Source organism: Salarias fasciatus, chromosome 18 (assembly GCF_902148845.1).
Source record: "Salarias fasciatus chromosome 18, fSalaFa1.1, whole genome shotgun sequence".
Lineage (NCBI taxonomy): Eukaryota > Metazoa > Chordata > Actinopteri > Blenniiformes > Blenniidae > Salarias > Salarias fasciatus.
This window is the reverse complement of record NC_043762.1, coordinates 6,415,261-6,436,955: the sequence shown is the minus strand read 5'-3', so window position 1 is coordinate 6,436,955 and position 21,695 is coordinate 6,415,261. Positions and strand designations below refer to the sequence as shown.

General features: G+C 46.2%; 1 protein-coding gene across 7 annotated transcripts; it reads left to right on the top strand.

Annotated features, from left to right (window-relative positions):
* The first annotated feature begins 1,803 nt into the window (after nt 1-1,803).
* dtna (dystrobrevin, alpha) lies at nt 1,804-20,711 on the top strand. 7 transcript variants are annotated; one of them, XM_030114342.1, is made up of 23 exons: nt 1,804-2,135; nt 7,739-7,806; nt 7,883-7,963; nt 8,047-8,260; nt 8,902-8,987; nt 9,370-9,524; nt 9,602-9,707; nt 10,781-10,947; nt 11,313-11,437; nt 12,691-12,699; nt 12,968-13,051; nt 13,233-13,298; nt 14,099-14,194; nt 14,716-14,797; nt 15,131-15,240; nt 16,336-16,449; nt 16,527-16,623; nt 16,844-17,003; nt 17,093-17,182; nt 17,700-17,793; nt 18,235-18,352; nt 18,455-18,492; nt 19,090-20,711. In XM_030114342.1, the coding sequence occupies exons 2-22, from the start codon at nt 7,740-7,742 to the stop codon at nt 18,473-18,475; spliced, it is 2,142 nt and encodes a 713-aa protein (XP_029970202.1). In that variant the 5' UTR covers nt 1,804-2,135; nt 7,739; the 3' UTR covers nt 18,476-18,492; nt 19,090-20,711. The 7 variants fall into 7 exon arrangements, with proteins under 7 accessions (XP_029970202.1, XP_029970198.1, XP_029970201.1 ...); XM_030114338.1 differs by lacking the exon at nt 1,804-2,135 and adding an exon at nt 4,840-4,896; XM_030114339.1 differs by lacking the exon at nt 1,804-2,135 and adding an exon at nt 4,880-4,896 and having other exon boundaries at nt 18,458-18,492.
* The last annotated feature ends 984 nt before the right edge of the window (nt 20,712-21,695 follow it).

Here is a 21,695-nt window from a genome sequence, read left to right as displayed (position 1 = left end):
TACATCCTGGAAACATGATGGATGAATGTAGAAAAAACAAATCCCTGGTAATGTTTTTCTGAATTCATGCAGCGTTTTCCCTCTCAGACGCAGGTTTAAATGTTTTCAGTCAAACCTGCTATTCTTTATTAATTCAGTAAACATTTGTTAGAATCATTGCTCTTGTTTCCTCTCTGCCTTCATACCCTGTTGAACTTTGACCCCATAACCCATCACATTTTTCACCTGCTTTTGGTTTGTGTCTAAATGTTGTCATGTTTTAATATGAAATGTTTTATTTAGATCTTTACTCATATTTATGTTTTGTTTTGTTTTTTTTTTTACTCATTTTTTTAAATTTGGCTTTTTCCTGATGTTCACACTTTATTTATTCGAGTAGTTTTTATCATATTGACACCTCAGTTTGACATTCATACTGTTTTCTTTATTACCAATCATGTACAGACAGTCACATAAAAGAAATCAGGGAAAAGCTAATAATAGAAAATCATAGGTAAGAAAGGGGAGTAATAAAGTACAAGAAAAACCAAAATTTCTTTATAAATTAGTCTTTTTGGGGTTTTTATATGAGTTAAAGTCAGTGTGAAAGTGATATTCAGAGACAGGATATCGATGCCCAACGTTGCTTCTTCAGATGAATCCCTCAGCTGAAACAAAACAATATTTTCATGAAGAGATGTCAAATGTTCTTAATAATATTCACATATAAACAAATCAGTCCTCTCTTTGAGCATTAATTAAAAAAATAAACTCACTTGAGTGTATTTTAAGAACCGATTGTGTCCTTCTGTGCAGTTTCCCTTCTGAAAGTTACATTTAATTAACATTTTATCAACTTTTCTCTGCAATACCATCAGCTGTCAATCATCTGTGGAGGTCGCTTAGCAACAGGGAAGGTGAGATGCGTTCAGGTGCATCTGGTTTTCTGCACTTCATTCACTGGAATGAGATCTGTGCAGATGTTGGACACTCTAATACAGATGTTTTAGAATTTATTTCTTTTAAAACGTGCTGATGTAAAACAATGTGACCTTGAGAGAACTTGACTCACCTTTGGATAATCCTCACATCTGATATCAATATACGATAAATGATATAAATCATTGAATGGATTAATATTGTTGACTGACAGAGGTTGAAATAGAAACAAAACTTTATATTAACCCTTTGCTCTTTGATCATTATCTATTTTATTTACAATGTGTGAAAATCTTGTTTATTTTATGCAATTTAGATTTTATTATTGTCCTTTTTGTTGTGTAATATACAATGCAATATGTAATATTGTATGTTAACTAAACTAAATCTTTTTTTACAACACTGGCGTGATATTTTACTTTTTGGCACATTTGACATAGATGTCTTTTGCATTTTACACATTTGCACTAGCATGCCTTTTTACGTTCATTATTTTTTTTTATTATTTTCTTCTTGTCATGGGATAACATCATGTGTAAAGTCAGATGTCCCTTATACAACTTTGTTTCGAAATAATGTAATCATCATATGTTTATTTGCAATAATGATAAAGATTGTTGTTGACATTAAAACGTTATTTATACTGGATTGTTTTACATAATTGATCAATTGTAATCACCATTTACACGGTTTTTATATTCTTTAATTATGAACACTTATTATTTTTATTGTTAATAGCAGTATTTGTTAATAATCCTTCAGTGTTTAATTTGGACATTTACTACGGTTCGTTTACATGACGTCATCCTATTTAATGCGCATGAAAAAAACGTAAAAAAAAAACGCAGTAGTAACCGTGACGCACACTGCGCGTGTGCGCGCTCCCGCTGAGCACCTGTGCGGGTGTGTTTGTGCGTGAATTCCCTCTTTTCTCGTCGTCTTTCTGTTTCCTTTTTATCCTCAAACTTCAACACTTTGCGGACGCGGCGACGCATTACGTCACCTCGTTTCGGCTCCGCGCGCGCCTGCTGCTGGCTGGCGCTCGAGCGTTCGGACCACCGGAGACCGGGACCGAACCGGGTTGGAGAACCGAGACCGAACCGGGACTGAGCCGGCACTGAACCGGGGGGAAGAACCGGGGAACATGCAGCGGCAGACACCGGACGACGCGACGGGGAACAGCGACGTTCGCACGCGGAGCCTGGAGATAAATTCCGGTAAGTCCCGATGAAGCCGCTGGAGGTTTGGAGGAGGAGGAGGAGGCGGCGGGAGGCTCGAGGAGACCCGGAGGAGACCCGGAGGAGACCCGGGGGAGACCCGGGGGAGAGCCGGACCTCCTCCGGTCACTCCGGCCGGGCAGCAGCCGGTGGAGCCGCCGCGACATCAACCTCCGGAGAAAGTGCGGGGAAACGCGTGCAGGTGTCGGCGTGCGTGCACACAGGTGTCTGCGGACTGACAGGTGAGCATGCACGCGCACAGCCGGACCCTGGAGGCGCGTGCTCGCCTGAAGACCCCGTCAGGTACACTAATGAATCGTTTATTCACTGAGTGTCCAAAGTTTTCACCAAAAACATGAACAAGTTCATCATGATGGAGATGAAAACTACTGATTAAAGACGAAATGTCCTCAAATGATTGTAAAGAAGGTTTGAAATTATGTGAAAGAATGCTAAATGAGTTCTGATTTATAGACGGCGTCTTGAGAATAACATTATTGACTCAAATCCACTGTAGTTTTTAACTACACAATGTGATTTAAAAAAATATCAATTAAAGAAAAAAATTAAAGTGAGAAATAAAGAAAAATGATGAGCTGAAATTACATTTTTCTAGTCTGAATGGAGTCTATAATGTTAAAATGTAGAAAAATAAAGCTGGAATGTTCAGAAAAAGTTTGAATGAAATGAAATTGTAAGGACTCGGTTAAAAATAAACACACTGTTGATTTTAAAGCCTAAATGATGAGATGAGCATTCACTTCAGAGTTCTCTCAGAGTACACTTAAACCAGCACAAGATGATAAAGAAGCACGAGGTCTGAGAGTAAATATGAAAATAGTGAAAACAAAGGTAAAATAAAAATGTGGTAAAGTTTGAAGAAAGTGGAAAAAATGTAGAAATTCCAGCTCTGTTCACACTGCAGTATTTTAAAGTGGAAAACGTTTGTAGCATTAAGGATGAGCGTTTCCATGACAACGGTGGAGTCACTGCAAGCACAACTTTTTGAAAACTCTCCATCTCCATGGAAACCGGGGAAACTGAAACTGCAATCATCATAATGACAGTCCAACTACCAATGTTCGCGTTCTCCCATTGTTAATATTTAGAGAGTATTGTGAGAGTATTGAGCTTTCTTGGCGTGCTAACTGCGTCACTCAGTGTTTCTGCTACTGCCGTGTAAACGCAGAAATTTTCTGAAACGAACACACACAGCAATGTTTTCACTTGAAAAAAAAGCACAAAAAAACAAAACCAAAACAAAAGGGAAAAATACCAGAACAAAAATAACTATGTTAGACTGATAATCTGAATCTTTGAGGAAAAAAGTCAAATGATGAAAATAAAGTGTGAAATGACAAAAATGTTAGTTTTAAAAAAGTAAGAACCTTCAAGTCAAGAAAATTGCAGCAAAAAAGATTAGCTTTAAAATGAATAAAAGTAAAGAGTAACTGCAGCTGAGTAACTAGTTTCCATAGCTGGTTCCAGTCCACGGTGGAGGAGTTACGGTCATGTTGTTGTCGACCACAAAAGGAGGAGGAACGACGTGGCGGAGGTGAGATTTATGGCGGCGCCCCCCGTTTAACGTCCCCGCGGTGTTTTCCCCCTCGCGGCCGTCGCCGTGGAGACGAGCGGCGGCCGGTGCGACGGGCGGGAAGCGGGTGCGAGCAGCTGAATCGCAGCTGATCGCCTGTGATGTAAAAATAACCAATCAGAGCGACAGCTGCGGCGTCCGGCCAGAGGAGGCCGTCTGAAGGACGCTCAGACCAAACAGCCCTCTGGAGTTACTGTCATCCAGGTCACTGACCTCTGATCGGCACAAGTTAACCTGCTCAATGCAAAACAGTGCTGATTATGTGACTTTGTAACTTAGTGTACTGTTACTTAAACAGTTTCTACAAAAGTATTCCTAGTTCCACGAAGTAAACAAGTTACCTCTATGAAAACTACTTCAGTTGCTTAGCTAGCAACTGCTAACAGCATGTAAGTCATTCTTTCCTCGCTTAACAAGTTATAATCTTGAAAATAGTAGAATTATTGAAAATAAAACTCAAAGTGATCTATTGTTAATTGATTTATCTTACTCTCACAGCTCGTCGTAAATAAACAGGTAATTACTTATAAGCTTGCCAGGTTTTATCAGTCAAAGTAAGTAGTTAGGTGCTACTTATCAAAGTTACTTCCTCTTGTCGCTACTTTATCAGGAGTTGTGACTTTAAAAGTTAGTAGAGTTGTCACCTAGTTTAACAGGGAAAGTACTTGACGTTAGTAGTTCCAGTAACTACAGTAATAAGGAATTAAAGTGGTTGGTTGAAGAGGACGACTGACGGGGAATTGAACAAATTGAACAACGTCTCTGATTATTCTTGTCTGGGGGGGTGAACGTGTTCCTGTACTGTTCAGATTCTTCGTGCTTGGTTAAAGATGTAAAAATAGATAATAAAGTTAGGGATGGACACGTAATCAGGAGTTCAGTGACGGTGTAGGTGTTGAATGCTAATGCTAATGCTAACACCTGGGGCGGGACGCAGAGAGAGAGAGACCTCAGAAGTAACTCGGCGACGGTGGAACGAGCTGCAACCAGAGAACCGGCGGAGGAATGTGGCGCCTCCTCCTGTGGAGTTAAAGATAGAGGCGGAGGGTGTCCAACCCGGGGCCGGCGGAGCGCTGGGGGGGTCGGGGGGTGCTCTGCGTGGTGTTGTGGTCGAGAACGGAGACTCGCTGGACGGAGGACGGCGTCCAGCATGGTGCTTTATAAGAGGTACTGTCCGCTGACAGCTCATCTTTAACGTGCATGTTTCAGTTGTTCAGGTCTCGGAGTGTGTGTTGTTTTTAGGATGGTACTGTCCTGTCAGCTGCAGCAGGACACACACACACACACACACACACACACACACACACACACACTGTCAAGGCTGCTTTAATTAGCAGCTGCTGAGACACACATTTATTTATCTGTGCATGAAAACTTGTTTTGTCTCTCTTCAACAAATCGGCGTTCCCTCAATGCAGCTACAATAACAAAGACTGAGCGCTGTCCAACATGCTGAGGAGCCTGACGAGCGCTGACCGCCTCAAGTCTGTGTGTTGAGTGTGTGTGTGTGGCCTGCAGGAGGCGCTGTCACAGCACTCAGTCAGTGGATGATGAGATGCTGTTGCTGTTCCACAAGAACTTACTCTGGAGAAACTGGGTGTTTGCTGTTTTACTTCCTGGTTTCTAGTCGAGGAAATGTCAGGAAGAGACTCCAAGGTTCTGCGAGCTGTTCTGATGTTCTGTAGGAGAGAACGGCAGAGCAGAGGAACATGACGACATTTCAAGTGAAAACGCTTTGCCTTTGGCATTTTCGTTTCAGAAATCTTGAAAACGATGCTCGTTTCCACGGAAACGGCATAATCACTGAAATGGTTCGGTGTAGTTTTCATGTTGGTCCACTAGTTGGTGCTGTTAGCTTCTTTCTGTAATGAAACCACACGCACACGCTGCAGAGAACAGTACAGTCTAAACATGAACAGTGGGAGTTGGATTGTTCCTGTAATCTTGTGAACAGTCCGACACATTGGAAACTTCCTGCTCTCTCGATTTGAAGCTAGCGCTAGCTTTTAAGCTAGCTCTTCAACATCTTGATTCAGTAGTGGGAAAGCTAAAAGCATAATTTGGTGATAATTTGAAGCTTTGCAGCTTTTCTTTCCCTCCAACTGAAACTGAACATTTACTGATAATTTAGTTTGAAGCCACATTTCACATTAACAAAAACTAAATCCATGTGAGAAGTAACGTGTGGCGCCCCCCGGAGGCGGAACGTCTCAGCATGTAGAGCTGACGTTCACCTGCAGTAATTCCTTTAAAAAAAAGGTTCACGGGAGTTAATCTCCTCCCTCCTTAACAGGATTCCAAAGATTCCTGCGACTGTGCTGTTGTTTGCGGTTTTAAAAGCAGGTGAAGTCTGATTTCCTGGCCGCCGATCTGTGCCGGCGTGTCGTTGGAATCATCCAATTACTGTCAGAGTCATTAGAAATCACACGGCCGACGGGCCGGCTTTCAGAGGAGAAACGTTCTGCCACCGTGCTCCCAGCTACAAGCCTTATCAAAGAAAGAGAAACTTTTCTCTGTGTGTGTGTGTGTGTGTGTGTGTGTGTTTACCAGCAGTGGCTGGGGTCTGTGTTGCCATGGAAACGCACCACATGACCCGGTGTATTAGATTGCCTGGGACAGAGTGCAGCGAGCCGTGATCTGAGCTCTGCTGCTCGGTCTGCTTTCCAAACTCCTCCAGTCTACCTGAACTTCCCCTCAGAGGCACTGCCAGGAGCTTCCACTTTGATTTTTTTTTTTTTTTTTTTTTTTTAACAGGCTGAATAGCAAAAGTTGGAAAAAAAAAAAGAAAATCAAGTTTGTTCAAAAACTTGTGTGTTAATGCTGTCAGCAATCTGTTCAATAAAATGAACGAAGGTGAAAACATCAATTAGATTAAAAAAAATTTAAAGTAATTAAAATACAGTGAAGTTAAAAATGTAGGTTGTGCAAATTAAATCAAAAAGGAGTTAGATGGAGGTAAATTAGAAAAATCCTGAATGGACACAAAGACAACGCTCCTCAGAGCTGCTGAAAACACAACTACCAGAAAATGACTCCCAGGGTGGAAGTTTTTCGAAATGCTCCAACTTCGTTGAAGCAGGGAAAGCACAACTCTCTGAAAACACTCTGTCTCCATGGCAACGGGGGGAACTGCAGCTTTTCTGAATCGCTGCTCCTGGTCCTGCTCACTGTTCTGCTCAGTAGAACAATCAGAACAATGGTTTCCTCCAGAGTGTCATGACTCCCAGTGCAGATCCTCCTGGTTCCAGTCCAGATCCTCCTGGTTCCAGTCCAGATCCTCCTGGACTTGGTAGGTTTGGAGTCGACAGTCACCGTGACAACAATCCAACTTGGTGCTCTGTCCACATGAGTGCCTGTGTTCTCCATTGTGATTGTTTCGAGTGTATTGTTCTCTTCGGTTTTATTACAAAAACAAACTAGTGGCCCAACATGGAAACTACAGTGTTCTCAGTGTTTTTCTCCATGTCTGTGAAAAACAACACCGATCTCGTAATGTTGTCGTGAAAGCATGAAATTTCTCTAAAGTAAAAACGGGCTTTACTTGATGAAGCGAGTGTGAAGTAAGCTTTGAAAGTGCCAGCCTCACTCAGATCATGTGAAAGCAGCACTTTGCTGTTTCTGTGGTTAAAATCAAACACCAACTAGTTTCGTTTTTAATTTTTTTTCTCCTTATATTCACCAAAACTACCTTCTAACAGGCTTGTCATTTACTGTAATACCATCTAAAACCATCAGGTGGTGTCGTGAGTCGCTAATGTTGAGACTGACTTCGGATACCTGAATTCACCGTGAAGGTCCTCCTTTCTTATTCGTAGCGTCACACCTTTCAGTCCTTGAAGTTGAGTGTTTCTTGTCCAGCATCGTGTCCCTAGTTGGGGGTTTGAATCCCACCGAGGGCAGCTGTAACATGTCTCTCTCTCTCTCTCTCTCTCTCTCTCTCTCTCTCTCTCTCTCTCTCTCTCTCTCTCTCTCTCTCTCTCTCTCTCTCTCTCTCTCTCTGGTCGATCAGAATGATTGATGACTGCGGGCAGAGCGGGGACAACATGGCAGATCGACGGCAGCTGTTGGTGGAGATGAGTGAGTTCTTCACCAGAGAACACGGGAGCGTCTTCCTGGTGACTTTCACGTCTCACGGCGGTTCTCTGTTCTTCAGGGGCTCACGATCTGGACTCCATACGACTATCGACCTACAGGACGGCCTGCAAACTGCGATTCGTGCAGAAACGATGCAACTGTGAGTGTGACCTTTCCGTGACCTCGGAGCACCGATGCCCCGCCCCTTCGCCTGCCTGAGCGCCCGTGGGCCGTGTGTTTCAGTGCACCTGGTGGACATCTGGAACGTGATCGAGGCCTTCCGGGAGAACGGGCTGAACGCCATGGAGCCGGGCGGCGAGCTGTCCGTGGCCCGCCTGGAAGCGGTGCTGTCCACCATCTTCTACCAGCTGAACAAACGCATGCCCACCACCCACCAGATCGCCGTGGAGCAGTCCGTCAGCCTGCTGCTCCACTTCCTGCTGGCGGCGTTCGACCCGTAAGCACGCCGCGTGGGCGCGGGCTCGGCTGGGGGGAGACCGGCGCCCTCCGCCTCCGCCTTCCACCCTGCCAGCGAGCGCGAGCATCACGCCAAAACAAACATTTTTTTTAAAATCTCGATCATTTCAGGGCAAGTTTGCCTTTAAAGGATGAAAATGTCCTTTAATCCAAACAGTGGAGTCGGTTCCAGGAAGTGCTGAGTTCTTGTTACTGTATACATGAGAATGTTTCCACCACTGAGTGAGAGTAAACCAACTGTCCTGAAGCATCAAGTACAGAAAGGCTCTCAGAAATGTTCCTAAAAAGACTCAGAAATAGTAGCAGTCTTCCTTCGTGAATGTTTGTTGGCAGCAAAGACATAAAAAAACCAAGTTTAATGCAAAAATGATGTTTTTTCTTTTGAGACGTTGTGTAAAAGGGGCCAAAGGTCATGAGTTCATCTCGTCTGGTCATGTGATCACAGCATTTTAACATGTGTTTTTAAAGAGTTACCATTTGTTTGTGTATTCTTATATCGGTTTCTGTTTTATGTTTTTGTTTTTTTGTGATTTTTCACATTTTATGAAACATTTTAGATTGGAAAATTTTGTATTTCTGACTGATTCTGACTGGTTCTGGTGTTTCTTGGGCGTCTTTCAGCGACGGCCTCGGGAAGATGTCCGTCTTCACGGTGAAGACGGCTGTAGCGACCATCTGCGGAGGCAAAATCCTGGATAAGTTAAGATGTAAGAAGCGCAACCCAATTGTGAAAACTGAAATGACGATCAGCTGTTTTTCCCGGTAATAGATCGCTGCGCTCCAGGAGCAGCTGGTCGTGAGTGTGTTTTATGTATGTGGTGAAACAAAAAGTGAGACGCCGCACCGGCTTGGCTTCACGGTTCAGGAGGCCTCATTGTTCCCCATCTGAAGGAGTAAAGGAGTTTATTACATAATGGAGGAGGAGGAGGAGGAGGAGGAGGAGGAGGAGGCTACCCTCACAGCTGATCTGAATAACTGCTCCACTCAGATTTGTTTCCCACAATAAGTCAGATGATCGTGTTGCGCGATTGGATGATTCCCCCGGCTGGCGTTCGATCTGACTCATCCTGTGAAACGCCTCGTCTCCAGATATCTTCTCTCAGATCTCGGACGCCGCCGGAGTGATGGTGCACTCGCAGTTCGACCACTTCCTGCGGGAGGCGCTCAAACTGCCCATGGCCGTCTTCGAGGGCCCTTCGTTCAGCTACTCGGAGCAGGCGGCGAGGGCGTGCTTCACGCAGCAGGTGAGCGCCGCCGCCGCCGCCGTGCGGACGCGCCGAGACCGGCCCGGCGGTGAATCCGCTCTGCTCTGTGTCAACAGAAAAAAGTTTCCCTCAACGCCTTCCTGGACACGCTGATGTCGGACCCGCCCCCTCAGTGTCTGGTGTGGCTGCCGCTCATGCACCGCCTCGCCAACGTGGAGAACGGTGAGTCGGCTCGGGGGGCGGCGTCACGCTGACGCTCTGACTCAGTCACCAAACTTTTTATTCTTCTCTCCTCCGGTTTTATCAGATTCCAGAGAACAGGTTGTTTAGTTTAGCTTCTGTAGCCTCAGGTGTTACGCTGAATTCTGCGTCACCGAGGAGAACCGTACCCCCCAAAGACACCTGACACTCAGAGGTCAACAGCTGCATCGCCATGGAAACCAGATGACCTGGAAGACTCCGTTCAGACCACGACATTTCGAGTGTGTGTTTTCATTTCAGTAAAGCAGCATTAAGTGACGGCGGCTGTGATGGACAGACCCAGGAGCTCTTTCCTCCGTTTCCATGGAGGCGGTGTCTTCAAAAAGCAGTGTTGTCAATGACTCGAAGCACCGTTGTCATGTAAACAGACTCCTGAAACGCTGCAGGAGTTTTCCGTTTTCACTGGAAACGGTGTGGTGTGAACGGAGCCTAAGAAAGGCTGGGGAGCCGAAACCCTGAAACCCTGAAACCCTAAAAACCTAAAAACCCTGAAACTCTGAAACCCTAAAACTCTGAAACCCTGAAACCCCGAAACACACGAAACTCCGAGACACTGAAACCCTGTTCAGGCTCCAGGTCTGGCCTAGATACTATCAAGTGTCTGATCCTGAGTTCCTTCAAAGGTACAGGTCTAGTCCACCAACCTGAGGGTCTGGTCTCAAAGCCTCAAGCCCCCCCATGATGAGTGGCGCTCCCCATGGGGGTCCCAGTTGGGACTCGGACTGACTCTGACTCTGCTCTGACCACACAGCACGACCTTAAAAGATGTTTTCGCCCAAAATCTTTTTTTTTAATGTGCCTCTCTCAAACACACACACACACACACACACACACACACACTCCTGATTTTAGCTCTTCTCTCTTCACATGAATGAAAACTGATTCTGCTCTGTTTTTGGGTTTGGTTCCTCTTCCTCCTCTTCCTCTTCCTCTTCCTCTTCCTCTTCCTCTTCCTCTTCCTCTTCCTCCTCCTCCTCCTGCTCCTCCTCCTCCTCCTCCTCCTCCTCCTCCTCCTCCTCCTCCTCCTCCTGCAGTCTTCCACCCGGTCCAGTGCTCCTACTGCCACACTGAGAGCATGATGGGTTTCCGCTACCGCTGCCAGCAATGTCATAATTATCAGCTGTGTCAGGACTGCTTCTGGAGGGGGCATGCCAGCGGTTCCCATAGCAACCAGCACCAGATGAAGGAGTACACATCATGGGTAAGAGGTGGGGGCCTGGGGGTGGGGGGCTCATCATGGCTGTTTGTCTTCTCATTCATCTCCACAGTGTCAGGACACAGGTGACCTCCATCTGTGTCACACGTCTCCATTTATTTATAACGGAAACGACCGTCGGTGTCAACAACAATCACACTACGAGGAAAATAAGCAGAAGAAAGAAAAATGATTCTGAACAGAATTTCTTCTGACTTAGACTGGTTAGAGATGTATGTTTTTGAGTCTGACTTGACTCCGGCTCACCAGCAATCACAGGAAGTCATCACGAAGATGAAATGGCACCTGTTCTTGCTCGCTCCCCATGTAATCTGATTACTCTGCAACCTGTGTCGCCTCTCCATGCTCAGAAATCTCCTGCCAAGAAGTTGTCCCAGGCGCTGAGTAAGTCTCTGAGCTGTGCGTCCAGCAGGGAGCCTCTCCACCCCATGTTCCCCGACATGCCCGACAAGCCGCTCAACCTCGCCCACATCGTGTGAGTCTCCTCCTCCCACCTCTCCGTTTACTGCCGCTGCAAAACATTGATTTTCTAAACAAATTTCTTCAGAGTGGAGACGTAAGTCAACGCTGAGAGCTGAGCTGAGACATCGGAGATGCTGCCGTGGGAGCTAGCTAACTAGCATTAGCCTGGAAGCCATGCTGTCAGGGGGAGATTGGAGAAACACCCACAATGCAACCGTTTTTTGGGGTTGTTTCGCTGTAATTCGCACCAGAAGGAGTCATTAACATTCGCTGTGTGTTGAGATTGTTTGTCTTCACTTCGACGTGGAGGCCAATCAGAGATCCGGGGGGGGGTCCGCAGCCTCCTCAGAGGAAATCAGGAGCGCTCATGAATAAAAGAGGCAGACTGCCGGGTTAGCGGAGCAGATTCTGGATCTGCCGGATGATTAAAGTGAATTTCCAGTGAGGCAGGAGTCAGAGGAGCTGATCTCAGTGTGAGCTCAGTCGATCTCTCAGGTCGGACGGATCGATGAGGTTTAATTGCAGCCTGGAGCAGCACGGCGGCCACCGCCTCCTCCTGACTGAGCTCATTAACAATTCAGTCTCCCTTCAGTTTTACACCTTTAACTCGCCACGGCAAGAGGACGGTGGCAAACACATGGCTCAGTCAAATATTACCTGGAAACCTGAACTTTTACAGTAGTTTTTCATCGGCCCGTCTGCTGGCTCCATCACAGGACACACACACACACACAGATACAGAAAACAATCAAGTCTCAGTGACAGGAAAATGAGTTTTCTTTCACATTTTGTTTCTTTGAGCCAATCGCTAAACCTAATTCTGGGATTAATCACAATTTAAACAAAATTAATCATTGACAGCCCTCCATTAATTAGTTTCGAATGATGCGATTAAAACTGACAGCGCTACTTTACAAGTATATTAAAAAAACCTCTTCCAAATCAAGAACAAGTCGATTTGAGTGAATTATACTCTTAACAATGGACTGAAATGACTGGAAGTAAATAAAGTAAAATGATTACTGTAATGTTGTAATAAGATGTATAATAAAGAATATTTAATACCCGAGTTATCAGGGGACCTGAGAAATAAATTAATAAATGTTCAGACAGTGTTTGGTGTCAGATTATATTTAAAAAAAAAATCAATTGCTGGATTTTGTGTGTGTCCGTGTGTGTGTATTTTGCTTGTGTTGTGGCTCTGCTGACTGGATTGTAATGGAGTATTTTTACTCTCCTCTCTGTTCCCTGCTGTCCTCTGAATAGAGACACGTGGTGAGTTCGCTTTGCTTCGTCGACTCCTAGATTCACTTCCTGTCCATGTGTGAATGTGTCGATCCAACTGTAGCCATCCATCCATCCATCCATCCATCCATCCGTCCATCCTCATGTCTGTCTCCATTATAACCGAGTTCCTCGCGTCTCCTCGGTTGTTTTCTTGAATCCTGTCTGAGTGTTCTGGATGAGAGGTAGTGCTTCTGGCTGTTTTCTCGGGGTTCCCTGCTCAGTCTTGACTCCCAGCTGTGGTGTTTTTTCCTCTCAGGCCTCCCAGACCGGTCAACCTGTCCTCTGACTTCTCCCTGTGCCACTCCATGCCCACTTCAGGAAACCCGTACTCCACCAAAACGTGAGTCCAGCTCCAACAAAGGCTGCGCCGCACCGCGCCTCGCAGCCGGCCGTGTGTGTGTGTGTGTGTGTGTGAGACAGTGTGTGTGTGTGAGACATTGTGTGTGTGTGAGACACTGTGTGTGTGTCCCTGGTGCCTGGTGCAGCTGAACACCCGAGTGTAAACGTCTCTCCTCCAGCAGGAATCAAGCCGTGGACCAGAGGAAGCCCCTGACTGGAGCTGCTCCTCATCTTCTGAAAGGCAGAGGGTAAGTGAGCCGTCAGCTGATCTCTGACCTCCGACCCCCGGCCTCCGATTTTTTCGTGACGTTCAGATCCTTCTCGTCCAGCTTCTCCTCTCCAGGAACTCATCCTTCCCTCTGTGGACACCACACTTCAGTGTGTTGACCTGAAACACAGCGCTAATAATGTACCGACACACATCCGGTTTAATGTCTGATGTTAGAATCCTCCACAGGCAAACATTTGGTTCACAAATAGTCCAGAATGTCCATTTGTCTTCTTTCTGTTCATTCTTTATCTCCTCCTCATTTCATCCTCCATCCAACCCATATTCTTAAGAATAGAGATTAAACACATGTTAAATATCAGATTGATTTGATTATAGGAATGAAAAACAGAAAGAGTCACGTTTGATATGTTTTGCAATCAAAATGACAGAATTCTGAAAATGGAAGAAAAGTAAGAATGATCATGAATTCTCCCAAAATAAACGGCTCAGGAAAAGTGACTGATTAACAGTTTTAAATACAGTATGGCACAAAAATCTAATTTTTTTTTCTTTTTATTACAGTTTATAGTAACATTGTGTGAGAGAGAGAGGTGCAGAATAGAACCTGTTTAGAGCTGCTGTGTGTGTGTGTGTGCGTGCGTGCGTGTGTGTGTGTGTGCGCCCTCCGTTCAGCTCTGCTCCGACCCCCTGGAACAAAAAGCTGCCTTGTTTCTCTCCGGTCAGCTGTAAAGACCTGCTTCTGTCCTCTCAGTCGTGTCTCACTGTCTCCGGCTGACCCGTCTCACTGTCTCCGGCTGACCTGTCTCACTGTCTCAGGGTGAACTGCAGCCTGGACGTGGCAGACAGACTGGCAGACGAGCACGTCCTCATTGGCCTCTATGTCAGTCTGCTGCAGAAGCAGCCTCCCTCCTGGTCAGTTGGTCAGTAGTGGTGCTGTGCTTCGACCCGGGCGGGACCGGCCCGCCTCCGCTAACCCGCCCTCGTTCTGAGTGTGTTACCGTGACAACGCTGCACGCCGTGTGTGACTCGAGGCCTGACTGGCTCGATGGCATTAACACTCATTAACCGGTGAAACCAAGGTTCATGCAGATCATAAGCAGATCAGTGAAAACACAGGAGTCTGGAGCATCTGGAGCTTCCTCTGCAGAACTTCCAAACTTTAACTATGGCCGGCGTGCTTTACTGTTTCCTAACTCCAGACTGAGAAGAGCTCAAACAGCAGGTGAGTTTCAGAGCTTCCTTCAGTCCACCAGGCCTCCACCTCTCAGCACGAGGGAACAAGTGCCGCCTTGTGTTTGGCGTGATGAGTTGTTGCTGTGCTGTGAAATCCGCCTGGTGACTAACTCAGACCTGCGCTCCTCCACCTCTTTCCTCACGTCTTTTGTGAGTTTTTGCTGCGTTTGATTGTCGGTCTTTGTTCCCCTGTGCGTCAGTTTGTCGGAGAGCAGCAGCCATCAGGATGAAGAGCACAGCCTCATCGCTCGCTACGCCGCCCGGCTGGCCGCCGACGCTGCGGTGAGGCAGTCTCACACACACACACACACACACACCCTCCTCGTTTCAGTCAGCCACAGAACACAGAGGTGTTAGAAGAAGTCAGTCAGTAATTCACACAGTTAACTCTAAACTCTCACAGACCACAGCTGGTTTAAAAGCTTCAACTCTTACACTTTCTTTATATCATACAGATTTTAGTTCATCCCAGTTTAAATTTTTTACACTTTTCTTGTTGGTTTGGCCAGATTACAGCTTCTCGTGGGCCGGTTTTGGTCCACCAGCCTTATGTTTGGCAGCCCTGCTTTATTTCCTGTCTGATCTAAAGCTTACTGTTGCTGCTTTGACCTGCAGGCCCAGCAGCAGCAGCAGCAGCAGCAGAGAGTTCCCACTGACTTCCCAGGATCTCTGGACGCCAACAAGCAGCAGAGGCAGCTGATCGCTGAGCTGGAGAGCAAAAACAGGTGACACGCTGCCCCCTGCTGGTCAACAACCACACATACACCGTTTACACTACGATAATAACACGATCTCCTCTGATTTAATGAGTGTTCATCAGTACACACTAGACAGCAGTGGCGGCACTGAGACTTTATGTTCAACCTGCAGGACTGGACAGATGTTACATCATAGACCAGCCCAGATGTTACACTACAGGACAGGACAGATTAGCATGTTAGCATCAGAACAATACACACACGACTGAAGTAGGGCCATGATTGCCTCTAAAAGCCGAAATTTGAGAACAATGTTCCACTAACTCTCAGTCATCAGTGTTTTAGTGTTTCTGCTGCGACCAGATGACCCAGACGGATTCAGAACACACTCTGTCCTTCAGATATTTGTTCTTTGTTTGAATATTTTTACTGTGCCTGGACCGAAATATCTGCAGCTCTGTTTCCGTCACTTCTGAACAGTTGGAATCCCAGGATCATTTTTGTTCTTTTCTGTCTGCTTCTTTCTGGATTATTTTCTGACTGAGATTTGGACTTCTAGAATAAAGCTTTCTGTCAGGGTTCAGAAAGTCAGATTCTGTTGGTTTCCACCGAGTTTAAACTTGTCGACAGTTTAAACCTAGTTTGCCACAGTTTTAATTGATTCAAACTGGTTTCTCACATGTTTTTGAAGGATCCTGATGGTTTTGACTAGTTTCAAATGGTTTCTAAGGACTTTTATCAACCGGTTTTGACTGAATTGCCTTGTTTGATGTTTGATCTGGCTTCTGACTGGTTTCATGGTGGATTGTCTTGATTAATAATCAACTCTGATGAGTTTGACCCGTTGAATTGGTTTTCTTTGTTTAAGTGGACTTGATCTCAAACTGGTTCCAGGTGGTTGTGTTTGGTTTTCTCGTGGTTCTCAGTTGATCTTTGATCGGAGGTCTAACCACAGCTAACCTACAGCTCACGTTTAATGTTCCTGTCACCGAAATGCTCCCATCATGACGTTACTTTGTGCTGACGGACCTTACCCTGCTGGTATTCAGACAGCTTTTTGTCCTTCACTCACTTCAGAAACACAGTTAATGCGACGTGACGATGCGTTTGTGTTCCCCTCAGAGAAATCCTGCTGGAAATCCAGCGGCTGCGTCTGCAGCACGAGGAGGCGTCGCAGCCGCCGCCCGACAAGGGCCAACACAACCCCATGCTGCTCGCCGAGCTCCGACTTCTCAGGTACACACACACACACACACACACACACACACACCAGCGTATGTGTGTGTCTCATCTGTTTGTGTTTCTGCTGTCAGGCAACGTAAAGACGAGCTGGAGCTGCGAATGTCGACTCTGCAGGAGAGTCGCAGGGAGCTGATGGTGCAGCTGGAGCAGCTCATGATGCTCCTCAAGGTGACACACACACACACACACACACACACACACACACACACACACACACACCAACTCATGGAGCAACATGAAAACTACATCATTTTCTTGTCAGGTGTTTTCCAAATGTTGCTGTGTAAATGCAAAACTGATGAGTTTTCACTTGAAGTGTCATCATGTTAATGGCGTCCGAGAGGATAATAGTGTGTGTGTGTGTGTGTGTGTGTGTGTGTGTGTTCAGACTCAGGGTCCCGGCTCTCCGCGCTCCTCTCCCAGTCACACCTTCAGCCGTTCCATTCCCACCCCGGTCCACTCGGACTCGGCCGGCTCCACCCCGACTCACACTCCTCAGGACTCTCTGATGGGGGTGGGGGGAGACGTGCAGGAGGCCTTCGCTCAGGGTGAGACACACACACACAGACACACACACACACACACACACACACACACTCAAGCCCTCTCCATCTGACTGCTGTCTGTGTTGTCGAAGGTCCTCGGAGGAACCTGCGGACTGACCTGCTGATGGCGGCGGACTCCATCACCAGCACCATGTCGTCTCTGGTCAAGGAGCTCCACTCAGGTGAAACCCTGTGAGCCCGGCTTCATCACTCAGAGCGGGGCCCCTGCACTCCTCAGGGGCCCTGCAGCCTGTCAGGGGCCCTGCAGCTCTCCAGAAAATAGCTCTAAAGGCCCCGTACTCATGCAGACGTCCCCCTCAGACTGCTCCGGGCTTGGATCAAGAACAGTAGCTTCTGAAGCCACACTGACCCACTAATCCTGATCCTCCTCAGAGACTGGCTTCATCTTCCAGAGTGTTAGAAAACAAAAGTTTGCACACGAGCTCTACGATTATCGTGAAAACCTTTTCTAATCATGTGTGAGTAGATCTACGACAGTGGAGGATTCAGAGTGTTTGCTATGCTCAGTCTTTAGAAATGAACAGCTTTCCTCCATCAAAGTGAACATTTGTTACCATTTACCAGAACATCATCTGCATAGAGAGAGAACAGTTCTTACATACAGAGACTGACTGGACCTGGAACATGAAGAAACACAGACAACTCTGTGTGTGTGTGTGTGTGTGTGTGTGTGTGCAGAAGGTGGCAGTGAGTCGGAGAGCACAGTGGACTCGGAGCCGGGCCGCTGTGACCTGTCAACCTCCTCAGAGCATCTGCTCCCATACAAACACAGGTATACACACACACACACACACACACACACACACACACACACACACACACACACACACACACACTGCTAAACTAAGGAGTAAAAAAATTCAACCAACCTCCATGAGTTCTGCTTAGTTTTGCAGTTTTGTCCGCTCAAGACTTGACAAAACTGCAAGGTCACACAGAACTGATGGAGACGAGTTGAAATTATTGAAACTGCAGCATCGTAACTTCCTGTAGGGACTGAGTTTATGTGACATGATGGTGCTTTGAGTCACATTGTGGTGCCGAGGCTACAACAGTTATGTTCAACCACACCGTCCCAAAGTCACGTACAGTCCTGGTGACGTAGTGTTGGGCTGAAGTAGTGTCCTGGTGACGTAGTGTTGGGGGGACATAATGTCCTGGTGATGTAGTGTTGTGGTGATGTAGTGTGAGGTCTAGTTGTGTTTGCTTGCAGACCCGTGAGCTCTGCAGAGGAGGACCGCTTCGAGAACGACATGGAGTCACTCCTGGAGAACGAACTGTCGCTGGAGGAGCTGCTGAAGCCGAGACAGGAGGCCGAGAAGGCCTGCGTGGTGAGAATGAGAGAGAAAGAGTGTGTGGGTGTCGGTGTGCGTGAGTGAGTGAGTGAGAGAGTGAGAGAGAGTTCTCTGACCTGCTGTTCTGACTCTGTCCAGCAGGTGACGCTGCAGCAGTGATCGAGTCTATCTGGCTGGTGAGTTCAATAACAATCAAAGTACACAGTCCAATAATGATCAATGTACAGGAGGAGGAGGTGTAGCAGCAGCAGGAGGAGGAGGAGGAGGAGGTGTAGCAGCAGGAGGCGGCAGAAAGTCTCAGATCAGGGACCCAGAATGAGTCGGTTTCGTATCGATTGATCTTCCACTGAAGTTTGCTGTACTTTCTGCAGAATCCAGTATGGTGAGTGGTCACCTTTTCAGAGCTGCTTCTTGTTCTTCCTCCCTCAGTGTCATGAACCATTCAGTCTCGTCATGATATCAAACCAGTCATGAAATTCAATTAAATCAGTGAGATCAATGAAAACAGAGAGTTTTAACCAAGCTTATGATCCCCAAAATAGCTCAAATCTGGAACAGAACCAGCAGAGGGGAATTTACAGAACGAGTGTGCAACCAGAATCTAGAGTGGATTGCAGTGGATATATTGTATATTGACAGTGCTGGAACCCTCAAACAGAATGTCTCATCATGGAGTGATGTTGTGCTTCCAGGTCTTTTCGCCTGAGTCTTTCTGGAGCGGAAGATGTCCTGATGCTCTGTGGGAACCTGACCGTGCTTCTGCTTCTTCACAGCGACGTGACAGCGAGCCGAGGCGGACCCAGCTCAAACTGTGAAGAGATGAGACGCTGAGCGGTCGGCCGTCGATACCACAGGTGCCATGAAACCAACACCTCACCACTTCCAGCCCTTCGTCTGGACGCGTTTTGTCCGTGTTGTCCGGGAGTCTCTGTTTCCTTCCTCTTGGTTTTCTTGCTGTTTGTGTTTGTTCGGTTTGGTTTCTGAGACGCACACTGCCTTAGCTGACTGATGACCCGCCCCTGCGGTTCATTCAGCATGTAGCTCCCCTCCTGCTGCGCCGCCGGTGTTACGCCGAGTTCTGCATCCCCGCAGAGGATCGTCCCCCCTCACACACGCTTCACACTCTGAATCAACGCTCTGGCAGTTTTCCAGTGGAACCCGGAGGAGTTCCAGGCCCCGGTGACGTTTCAGCGCAGCGTCGTCACAGTTTCGTTTCAGAAACGATTCATGTTTGCACAGAAACGGCAGAAACACTGAAAACAGTGTAGCTTTCATGTTGGGCCACTAGTGGGAGCTGTTGTTTGTTTATTGTTGAAACCACACACACACACATGCAGAAAACAAACTGAAATCAGAGTGTTTTCAAACAGTTGTGTTTTCAGTGAGTCCAAGCAGCGTTGTCATGGAAATGGGGCCTCAGAGTCCACGATGTTAAACTACATGTGCCGTAGTTCACGTCTTCCTGCAGAGGGGACGCTTCTGCTGCGATGCAGACCTGACCGTAACACCGATACGGCGTCGCTTCGGGAGACGCGCACGGTGACTTCGGTCCGTGTTTCATAAAGCTTCATCCAAATCACTGAAGGTTCAGTATGTAGGTGTGTGTTGATTTCGAAACGTTCAGGAACAAACATCATTAACCTGCTCACCTGTCAGCTGTGGCATGTTCAGTCAATCTGTCCTGCTGACTGAAGGAGACACGATACTGACTCACTACTGCCCCCTAAAGCACAGGAGGGGCATTACTGGCATTTCATATACTGCACCTTTAAGGATTTGCCGTGGAAGAGCATGGAACTAGAAAATAAGGTTCAATCAGGTTCATTTGATTAATTTAAGACACACACACACACACACACACACACACACACACACACACACACACACACACACACACACACTGTAAATGTGTGAAATGTGTCCCGTTGGATTTGTGAGCTGCTTCCTACTGATCCCCGCATGGTGGTGACACATAATAAACTGTTGGCACAATATCTCCGTTTCAACCTATAAACTTCTTTTTCCCGTTCCACTCGGCTTCTTCTGGCGCTGCACATTTATTATCTGTCAAACACGCTCCGCTGAGCGCCCTCCGCCTTATTGTCTGTAATTCATCACGCAGTGAATCCTGAAGGCAGCAGAGCAGCTGTGCGGCGCCCTCTGCTGGTCGATCAATGAACTGATGGCAGGATTTCACTGAAACATGATGCATTCACTGACAGCTGAAACATGCTGGCGGATCATCCAGCCTTGATATTTGTTGTGAACATTACTTGATTGCAGTAATTTGTTTAATAAACGTGTTCTTTGCATGTTCTTATGTGTCCAAGAGGAAACTGCAGTTGAATAAAGTCACCTGGACTTGATTTAATTTATTTCAACACATTACCAATTTGAACTCATCTTTAAAATTAAGTGGAGTAGAGTTGCTTTACTGATAAATAGGATTTAAGCTTCCTGTAATGTCCTGGATTAATAATGGAGACAAAGCTCTTTTTTATTGTAATGTTAGCAGAGTGGGGTTAGGGTTACTCATAATCAGCTGAAGTTCAGTCTGAGAGGGGGAAGATGCTCTATGAGCTCGATGTCAGACGAGGAAGATGGTCTATAATCCTGATGTTAGAGGAGGAAGATGCTCCAGTCAGCAGTCGCTCCTAGTTCATTGAGAGTTCAGGGTGATTCAGCCTAAAGCAGCTGGTTTTATCGAGTCCAGTCAGCAGGAGCTTCATTTGACCCGCTGAGCCACTGCAAGATCCAAGATCTGGGATTTTTCTCATGCAGGAGGCAGCTGTTCCCACGGCAATGGAAGGTTTAAACGTATGATAGAATGCCTGTTCAAAAATCCTCAGTTACCAAAGCAACCACGTGACTTGATGGTCCCTCCACCATGTTTTACAGTAGACTTTTCTTTATATAATGTTTTAAACCTCTCCTTGCGTTTCATGTGTAATTTCTTCTTCATGTGTGTCTGTCATTCTTTATTTCATTCTTGTCCGTTTTGCTGGGCCTTCCTCATCAAAGAGATCGTTTGATCTCTGGCGCCTGGCTCCAAAAAGGTTTAATTACTTTGACATTTAAAAAAACTTTTCATAATAATTTATTCATTATAACACATTTTAAACGTGAACTGCTTACAGTGAACAATCATTACATGAACAATACAAGTTCACGTTTGAGTTTTCATAAGTACATCCAGCAAACTCCAGACTTCTATTGTTTTAACAACTTAACACTATAATTACATTTAATTTGTCAGTGTTTCATTCAGAAAGATGTCAAGCAATTAAGCAATAAAACAGCTTTTATCAACAGTATTTTGATCAGTGAATGTCATACTTTGACATCAGGAACAAAAGGTTGATCAAATCTTCCAAACAAC

Excerpts from the sequence above, each read along its gene's own strand:
- dtna (XM_030114338.1), top strand. Across the intron at positions 8,988-9,369 it reads AATCCTGGATAAGTTAAGAT|ATATCTTCTCTCAGATCTCG; the intron begins GTAAGAAGCGCA and ends CCTCGTCTCCAG. Across the intron at positions 16,450-16,526 it reads GCCGAGCTCCGACTTCTCAG|GCAACGTAAAGACGAGCTGG; the intron begins GTACACACACAC and ends TTCTGCTGTCAG.